Source organism: Triticum dicoccoides, chromosome 3B (assembly GCF_002162155.2).
Source record: "Triticum dicoccoides isolate Atlit2015 ecotype Zavitan chromosome 3B, WEW_v2.0, whole genome shotgun sequence".
Lineage (NCBI taxonomy): Eukaryota > Viridiplantae > Streptophyta > Magnoliopsida > Poales > Poaceae > Triticum > Triticum dicoccoides.
In genome coordinates, this window is record NC_041385.1 from 377,675,814 (window position 1) to 377,685,790 (window position 9,977).

At 44.0% G+C, this 9,977-nt stretch overlaps 1 protein-coding gene across 1 annotated transcript; it reads right to left on the reverse strand.

Moving 5' to 3' along the window:
• Positions 1–825: 825 nt before the first annotated feature.
• Positions 826–6,607, reverse strand: LOC119276105 (IAA-amino acid hydrolase ILR1-like 1). The gene is made up of 5 exons (XM_037557097.1): positions 6,197–6,607; positions 5,142–5,267; positions 3,446–3,760; positions 2,682–2,810; positions 826–1,617 (listed from the first exon to the last, which is right to left on the reverse strand). Exons 1-5 carry the CDS (start codon positions 6,524–6,526, stop codon positions 1,210–1,212), a joined length of 1,308 nt encoding a protein of 435 aa, XP_037412994.1. The 5' UTR covers positions 6,527–6,607; the 3' UTR covers positions 826–1,209.
• Between the last annotated feature and the right edge of the window lie 3,370 nt (positions 6,608–9,977).

Sequence of the window (9,977 nt, forward strand, 5' to 3'; positions counted from 1 at the left end):
AGCCCCTCACGTGCACCAGCTGGCCACCGAGCGCCCTGGGCCCAGGCCTTTGGTCGCGGTTCGTCTGCCGAACCGCGACTAAAGACTTCATTAGTCGCGGTTCCTACAGTTTCGCGACTAATGGGGCTGGACGGAAGCCTCTTTTTCTACCAGTGTTTGGATCAATCCACTTGAAACTAATTCGCGGTTCTTCCACTCGGTCACTTTGGATCCATCCACTTGAAACTAATTTGCGGTTCTTTCACCCAATGATGTAATAACTCATTATGATGTAATAACAATCTCTAAATTGCTACCGTATGAAAACTTATATAATGATGTACGGATACAACATAAAATAAAAAAGAAATAGCATATGTAATAATAGTAGTAGCGTGGATAGAGAAGCGCTGCTAGTAAATATCAGTAGTGTGTTCCTAATAAGGCGCTACTGCTAAGTAGGGCTAGTAGTAGCGCAGGTGAACCAACGCGACTGCTAGACTTTAGCTATAGCGTCATAGCAGTAATGCAGTCCCCCAAGCTACTGCTAGCCCAAAAACCAGCGCTACTGCTAGGCTTTTCCCTGATAATACTATCGTCTTGTGGTAAGTCTTACCCTAAACAATCCTAGTCAATATGCAGCAGCAGCAGCTACAAATCCACGCTATGCACGCAGGGTTGAACAGGAAACAGAAATGAGAAACTGGATTCACGACGCTTGTTAAGCGACCTGCCTGCCGATCGCAGAGCCTCTGATCCTTCTCCAACGACCACAGCGGGCCGATGCTTTCAAGCCATAGCGACGCCAGAACGCCAGTAATAACCAGACTTATGGTGCTCAAACCCTTGTTTCAACCGTTTCTTTTTTCTTTTTGCTGGAATATATTTCGACCATTTCTTGCTACTAAAAGATGGAATCATGCTATAAAATTCCTGTCTGACCCCACTCTTAACAACCCAATACATCCATCATCCATGAGGTGTTTTATTTTGTCTCAGCACTGCACTCAAAGATTACACGTAGACCCGGCTAAGTGCAGATGCGAAAACGAACGAGACCTACCACAGAAACACATATTCGCAGTGCTTCAATGCCGTCACAAGGTCATCTGCTCGCTTGGAATGCGCTGAAATCAGGAAATTATGTGCAAACAGTTGCATAATCACCTGGCGATAGGTCCTCGTCCAACAAGTCAGCTTCATTTGGCACAGAGCCTTACCTCCCCCCATCTACAGCTCGTCACGAGGTTCCACCTTAGCAGCGGTAGCGGGCTGGTGCTCAAGCAGATAGCGAGCAGCCAATGATGCTTGCATGGCTGCACCATAGGGCAGTGCATCCTCGTTGATGGTGAAGTAGGGGGAGTGACGAGGCGCCTGCGGTCCACGAGTCTCATTGAGCATCCCCACGAAGTAGTAGTATGTCTTGGGAACGGCCTCGGTGTAGAAGGAGAAGTCCTCGGCACCCATCAGTGGCTGCTTCTCTCTCACGTTGTTGGGGCCAACCATCTCACTGCCCACCTTCGCAAAGAAATCGTGAAGCTCGGGATTGTTGATTGTTGGAGGGAAGAAAGGCTTATCTTTGTCAAGGAAGTCCACAACTGCACTGCAGCGCTGGACAGATGCCTGTGTGACTATGACCTGAGACCAAAAAAACATTCATGTTAAACAAACGAAATTTAAATTACAGATCCTTGAGTCTGTATATCTTTTTTTAGCTTTCACCATTCATGATAAAATAACCAGCAAGAAGCACTTCCTTTCTACAAAACCCAAAATGGTGCAACACTACAACTTTCATAATTTAAAGTACTACCTCCGAACCTAAACATAAGACGCTTTGCAGTTAAGAACTGCAAAAATGTCTTATATTTAGTTACAGAGGTAAGTGGTATATAATAATCAGGCAACAGACTGACCACCAGCTCATCTGGTTATGGTTATCCTTGCTCATAGTGTGAAATTGACATAGGCAGCTACAGACCGAGCTGCTGTAACACTTTGTACAAATTGTACCGTGAAATCATTTTACTTCCATAAATAGTACAATTGACAGCGCAGTCTGTTCACCTTGAACTACACCAACCATCAGATATGCATTAAACAATATTCCTTGATTCTACATTCTTTTTTCTTTATCTTGACTCTTCTAGAGATGTCAATTTTCAGCACTGTCGTAAGTCAATTTGCAAAAGTTAATGCCAACACTTCCCTTCATTTATCAGGACCTCCTATTATTTGGTGGCGTTGATGTATTGTACATGTTTCAAGTAATCTTTCAACAAAATTTATTGAGGTCTCCTACCAACACATGAGCTTATGCCTTAGTTAGCTTCGATTCAGGTAGTGTGACTTCTCGACTTGCCATTTTGATAGTAAGCATAACTATAAAAAAATTACGAAGGAATTCAAGCACCAACCGTACTCCTTTAAGTCAGTTTTGTTTCTTCATCTTTTCAAGAGCAAATTATTTGAAAGGACGCAGGAGAGCTGCGCATTTCATTAAGAAGAACGGCGAAAGAAACACCAACTGTACATAGCAGGGGTAGAAGAACCCCTAAAGAAAAAAGGAAAAAAGGCCCAGGCGTGAAAAGCCTACTCTCGCAGCATCAAATGCCGGCCTCCAGCCACATTTTCAAGAGCAAATCATACGGAACATAATGACACATAAACAACACACAATTCCCAAGTTCTAATGCTGTTACCTCTTCAATTCGCTGCTTCAATTGATTAAAACTCTCCTTCAAAAAGGCTCGGAAGGTACCACCTATTGTCACGGAATCAGGGATAACATTGAAGGCTCCACCACCTTGAAACTTTCCAACCGTTACTACCTGCAGAATAAAGCCAATAAAAAGGAGGGTAGTGAGATGTTGTGGTACATAGGAATGACTACGGGCGAATGGGACCCCCAAAACGATATGGCAATGCTAAAGGAATGACTAGGACTATCACCACTTATCATATAACAAATATCTATAGCCTAAAGGCAGCCGACTGGAAGAACATATGAAACATGACAAGGGGAACATTTTATAAAGACGATCCATATAATAGGACTGTAATGTGCAGAAAATCATTTCATCTATGAAATCATAATGCTGGACAGACAGTTCAGGAGTGTACGTCAAAAAACTTGTGAATTCAGATACTAGATAACAAAGAAATCTTGGTAGTTACGATCATAATTCTGGGAATATTAGGAGTAGACAGCTTCCATGTTAGGATGTGATTAGTTAGTTAGCCTGCAGTAAATCAGAACAAATAACTATTTTAATTGGTATGGGCATGTTAATCCTCAGGATCCTGACAAGTTTTGGGTATCAAAAAATGGGTCAAAATGATCTATGCAAACTCCACCAAATGAGCTATCTAAATCACATAGCCATGATAAAGAAAACTATGTAAGTTATATAAAAAAAAGTAGCAGTCATTAAATATATCAAGTAGCTCAAGGATTGAATAGCACCTGTGAGTCCAAGGGGTCAGCTTCTCGGGAAACAAGTTGCTGAAGGCTTACAATAACATTGGATGCAGCCAGTATCGGATCAATAGTGTGATGAGGAAGTGCAGCATGCCCTCCCTTTCCACTTATTACTGCCTCAAAGAATCCACTCCCTGCCATTATAGGCCCAGGTCTGGATGCCAGCACACCAATCGGCACACTGTCAGCTACATGAAGTCCAAACATGATCTCTATGTTTACCACAGCTCCGGCTTCTACCATTTTCTTGGCTCCACCACCACCTTCCTCAGCTGGCTGGAAAAGAAGGGCTACAGTACCCTACGGTAAAAAAAAAACATGACATTTGTAACATCAAATTTTGCAGGTAAATAAAGTTTGATGCCTGCAAAATAGGATTTTTTTTGGCCAAGGATTGTGAGATCTTGACATAATTGATATATAGGCAGCCACATGGTTCAGTTTGTACATAACTGATCTGAGGGGAAGTGGGGACCAAACTATCCTTTGACTAGCTGTATGATGTCTGAACAAAGCTGCATGATCAATTATTGGAGAACCGAGTGCACATGTGCATTACATATATATTCATATTACTGCTAATGTGAAGGTTGATTTGAAATATGAAACAGTGAATCACTAGGGCTGGATCAAAAGCTCGTAGCTCGTGAGCTTAATGAGCGCTTGATAGTTCGGCTCGTTAAGCTCGTGGCTCGCTTCTTAATGAACAGAGCCAATCACTGATTTCAGCTCGTTAAGCTTAACGAGCTAACGAGTTTCACGAGTAGCTCGTTAAGCTCGTTAGTAACAACACAACACATATTTTCATCTTACGTGACAAAAGTTTCATAGCACCTCATCCCATCTATTCAATCTAATCTACATAGGAGGCAACAAACTAGTGCTTTCCCTTTTGTAGCCGCCATCTTTCTTCTCAAAAACCAAATATAAACACTCATCCTATAGACTGTAAGACATCAGAATCTGTTAACAAACGCTCGCGAGCTTAACGAGCTTCAAACGAGCCGAGCCGAGCAGGGTTTTCTGCTCGTTAATCTTAACGAGCCGAGCCTTAATGAGGACGAGCTTAACGAGCTGAGCAGCTCGTTAATCCACCCCCAATTGTGCATCTCTTGAGAATTAGTGTTGAGGAAAAAGAAACAAAAATCATTGCACTTGCCCTTTGGCAAAATCTCCAAGTAGTTCAGGAAACATCGGTGCTGGAGTGGACATAGGGAATACCAAAATCGCCTATATTTTAATCAAACAGAAACCTCATTTACCATGACCAGCATTAAGAATCAGGTAGTTTCTGAACCATAAAAGTTGATATATACCACCAAAAGTAATACATCACCACTCTACGACATGAACATCGAATTGTTATAATTTAGTTCCGTCATTTTAATCCAGCAAACAGATGATTTGTTCAAGAAATGAAAGAAGGAGAAGTATGAAAATAAAGCATGTGGAGTGTTGAGATATACTGATCTTATGATTACAGTTTCATTTATTTATTTATTTGCAAGGTTGCTACCTTTTAAACTCAAAGCAACAATAAAATGATGAACCTATAGTTAACTGTCAACCTTCAAGCACATTTTCAGCGTTAAAAGAGAAAAATCAAATCGTCTTGCTGATTTTCATTGTAAACTGAGAAAATTACAACGCTTTACAATTCAGAAAGAGCTTCTTTACTAACCTTCAACTTGTCACGGTGCTCCTGAAGAATCTTAGCAGAACCCAATAGCATAGCAACATGTGCATCATGGCCACATCCATGCATCTTCCCAGGCACTTTGCTCTTATGTTCCCATTCCACGCTTTCCTGAAGACAACACATAAGGGTATCATAAGTAACATGACCCTTGAAATAGATAAAAGTGATAGCCAAATACAGCTTAATCATATTTCAGTGTGGGCAGAGGATGCTTACAATGCTTAAATTAGCACCAACAAATAATTCAAATAAACACAACAAATATCCAGTAACTGGGAATAGCAATTATGCTATCCTCTTCAAGAAAATGCATATAATAATTGCCCCAAAATTATTTCTACTTGTATAACAATATGGCATAATTGTCTCATCGCCACACAAGACAAGCTTGAAGTTTAGCTTTACTGTTATATGCGTGCATATAGGCTAATCACATGTTTCATTGCCACAATAAGCATAAACATACTATTGTATGATCCTGGTCAAATGTCTAGGGAACTGCTATGACTAGGCTAGTGTATGTCCCTCTTTTTTTAATAAGAAAAGGAGTGTTTGCCTCAAGCCATCTGTCCAGACTCAGTAGTTTAACTGTACCGATACCGAGACCTGATAAGCATTAGCTTGCATTTCCCCACGGTCAATTTCAAAGATATCGAGCCTCCTGAGTTGAAGATTTGGGATACAATTCTCTATCCTCCGACTTCGAAATATGACCTCTCACACAGCAGTGCTGAGAGGCCAACTGAAGCCATCGGCCCATCAGGGCTCGTTTAAGAGATTCTGATTTTATTTTATTTTTGCAATCTTAGTTTTGCTAATATATAGAAAGAGTTACCGAGCGTCAATAAGAACAATTCCTCTCCAAAGATAACAAGTGGTGCTGAACAAATCCTGAAATTCTGTGGTCGCAATATAGGAATGGATCGGCAGCCGAACCAATAAATTTTCATTTACCGGAGGCAGCAAAGCTAAAACGCGACGACCCAATACAAACATAAAAGTTGAGTACAATCCGAAGAGTAAAGCAGAAGAAGAACCTGCATAGGGAGCGCGTCCATGTCGGCCCGAAGCGCGACGAAGGGCGGGCCGCCTGTGCCGACGGTGGCGACGACGCCGGTGACCGCGAAGGGGTGCCTGTAGGGGATCTCCATGGCATCGAGCTCGCGCCGCACGAGCTCACTGGTGGCAAACTCCTCGTAGCCGAGCTCAGGGTTCTCGTGGATCCGCCGGCGCACCCCCACCATCCAGTCCATGAACTCCGCCTCCTTGGCCCGTCGCAGAAGCCCCGCCGGGTCGTCTAGGGCCGCCGCCCAGGTCGCGGCAGCGGCGATGAGGACGAGGGCAACGCGCAACAGCCCAGCGTCCATGGCCAAACAATAGTAAATGAATTCCGTCGTGACGTTCTCGCTTTCGTTTTGGACACTTGTACTGTACTACAGTATCAATCAGGCGAAACGCGCACGAGTGGCGTGGGCTAGGCTCAAGTGAACAAGCAGCCTCTCTGTGACCTTGAGCTCGGTTTGGAGGATTCCGCTTTTTACTTTCTTTTTGTTTCTCTGCCCTCTTTGAGTAGTCTTTTGTTTCGAGACGATTTGGTTTAATTTGGCACGTTGGTTTGGCTGCAGTGGAGTGGTTTGGTTGCAGAGGTGGGTGGGCATCTAGTTGGTTACCACAAAACCGGGCCCGTGGAAAAGCCATGTTGTAGTTTGGGAAAATCATTTGTTTGCTTGATGTTTATGCAAGATTGACAACTTTTACTTGCTTTAGTTTTCAACTACCAACTTTGTCAATTTGTATCGATTCTAGCCGACGCTTAGGAACCTTTTCCAAGCGATTATAAATGGCTTTGCCCTCCGTACGGTGGACCTGTCGCGCCTCAATTATGGGGCTATTTGCTTGATTCCCAAAGTCAAAGGGGCGGAATCAATTAAGCAGTTTCGGCCGATCACGCTCATAAACGTTCCTTTCAAGTTATGTGCCAAAGCTTACGCTTCTAGGTTAGCGCCGGTCGCCCGACGAGTCATTAGCAAGAGCCAAACCGCTTTCCTTAAAGACAGGAACATTCTTGAAGGGCCTATTGCTCTTACGGAGATAGAGCATAATTGGATTGCTACCAACATTTGGCATTGCCAACATTTGGCAAAAGCAAAAGTTGCCAACATTTGGCAACTTTTTGTGAGATTGGCAACGAGAATTGGCAAACAACCAATCTCTAACCAAAATTTGGCAGTTACCAAAATTTGGCATGCCAACTTTTGGCATCAAACCAATTATGCTCATAATCCATGAGTTAAAACGTACGCGTGGTCAGGGTGTTATCCTCAAATTAGATTTCGAAAAAGCGTACGACCGTGTAAACTGGGAGTTTAGACGGGAGGTCCTCCTCAAAAAGGGTTTTGAGGCAGGGTTCGTCCACCGGATCATGCACTTGATCTCGAGTGGCTAACACCTTGGTTATTGTCAACGGCGAAATGGGAAAGTTTTTCCGAAATAGGAAAGGGCTTAGACAGGGCGACCCCGTCTCCCCACTCGTCTTTAACTTTGTGGCGGATGCTATGGCAGCCATGCTGTCCAAGGCCAGGGAGGCCGGACACATCAAGGGGCTTGTCACACACCTCATCCCGGGTGGTGTGACACACCTACAATACGCAGACGACACTTTGTTGTTGTTCAGGCCGGATGACCATAGTATTGCTACGATAAAGCTCCTGTTACTAGCCTTTGAGCTCCTCTCCGGACTCAAAATTAACTTTCTTAAGAGCGAGGTCATTACCATGGGGATGGATGACCAGCACAGCATGCGTGTCGCAAACCTACTTAATTGCAAGCTTGGAAGCTTTCCAATTAAGTACCTAGGGCTTCCTATCTCTCACCGCAAACTTTCGATATTAGAGTGGGAGCCTCTGTACGGGAAAGTGGCCAACAGGGTAAGCCCGTGGCGAGGGCGATTCATGTCCTTCACCGCGAGGCTTATTCTGACGAACTCGAGTCTATCTTCCCTTCCCCTCTTCACTATGGGGATGTTCTTATTAGCCGACGGTGTGCACGCTAAGCTAGACACTCCGAGATCCCGGTTCTTTTGGGAAGGAACTGGCATCAAGAGGAAATACCACCTCGTAAAATGGATGGCGGTCTGTAGGCCAAAAAATTTGGAGGATTGGGAATCCTAAATTCCAAACTAATGAACATTGCCCTCCTTTCCAAATGGTGGTGGCGGATGGCCCAAGATGAGTCGGGGCTCTGGGCTCAGCTGTTAAAAGCCAAGTATTTTCCGAATGGGAACCCCTTCACAGCCTCGGCCACCGGCTCCGTGTTTTGGAGAGGGATCCAAGCGGTGCGGCCTGCTTTTGACATTGGGGCCAAATTCCAAATTAATAATGGCAATCTACTCGGTTTTGGCTAGACCATTGGCTGGGTGCCTCTCCCCTTTGGCAAAGTCACCCCAACTTATATCGGATCGCCACAAACATTAACATCTTAATTGGGAAGGCAATCCGTACTGATCCACCGGCGATTCACTTTATGCGGGCCCTAACGAACGACGAGCGTGCGTCTTGGGACGGGCTGGTTCAGCAAATCGGTACCAACCGCCTAGGGACGGGGGTTGACACGGTAGAGTGGAGCTTGACAGCTTCGAGAAAATTCATGGTGAAGTCCCTTTATAACAAGCTAACTGGAGGGCCAGTGCTTGATATAGCTAAGGGGTTGTGGAAGGCAGGCCTGCCCCTGAAGATTAAAATCTTCATGTGGCAAATGCTTAGGAATAGGCTGCCTACGTCGGATAACGTGGCCAAATGAAATGGTCCGGCTGATGGCACCTACACGATATGCGGCCTAGGCGAAGATGTGAATCATGTATTTTTTAGATGCCACCTGGCCAGGTTCGCGTGGAGCGTGGTCCGGGAGGCCTTCCACACGAACTGGAACCCTGCCTCGGGGAACCAATTAGTCTCCATTCTCAAGTCCACGAAAGGGACTACTTGTAGAATCGCTTGGCGTTGCGTAGGGGCGCTGCTCTGGGCTATTTAGACGACGCGTAATAAAATTATGATTGAGAAAAAATTCCCTAACCATCTTGTAGACGTGATCTTCAAATGCCACCTATTTTTGCAGATGTGGACCCCACTGGGAAAGGAGAGCGATGTTGAGCGTATGTCAGAGGTTATGGCGCGCATCAAGACGGTTCAGGCGATGGCAAGACAAGATCCGGCGAGTCGGTGAAACTTTTGGAGTTTCTTCTGTGGAATGTTTGTTAGCTAGGTCGTTGCGTTAAATGGTTTGGCCGGCTGTATTATTTCTGTCGTGATGAACCTTTGTCTCGTCTCATGCTGGTCGTGGACCGTTGGTACTATCTTAAGTTTGCTAAGTTGTAACCGTTTGAACCTGGTGCCTTATGAGCTTTATTAATTTAAAGCCGGACGCTTCTAGCGTCTTCGTTCGAAAAAAATAGTTAGGGCGAGAATTAAATTTTGCGTCATGGACTTTTATATTTCCACTCATGGGGTTCATTATATGTTAGATACTATCATAACGTCGTGCATTGCCACTGAACCACAAAAATCATTTAGTTGCATTGAAATAGTACTACCTCCGTCCTCGTTTATTGGTCTTCATTGTAATCTGTGCCAAATTTTGACCATAAATTTAACTAACAAAATATTTATGCATGTCAACAAAAATTATATCATGTTGACACGCACTAACATTTTGTTAGCTAAATCCTTGGTCAAAATTCATCACAAATTACAAAAGGGACTAACAAATCAGGACGGAGTATTATATAACAACTAATACGCCTGCAATACTATGGAGAACAAA

Excerpts from the sequence above, each read along its gene's own strand:
- LOC119276105 (XM_037557097.1), bottom strand. The coding sequence starts at position 6,526 with ATGGACGCTGGGCTGTTGCGCGTTGCCCTCGTCCTCATCGCCGCTGCC. Across the intron at positions 5,268-6,196 it reads TGGACGCGCTCCCTATGCAG|GAAAGCGTGGAATGGGAACA; the intron begins GTTCTTCTTCTG and ends TGTTGTCTTCAG. Across the intron at positions 1,618-2,681 it reads TGAAGCAGCGAATTGAAGAG|GTCATAGTCACACAGGCATC; the intron begins GTAACAGCATTA and ends TTTTGGTCTCAG.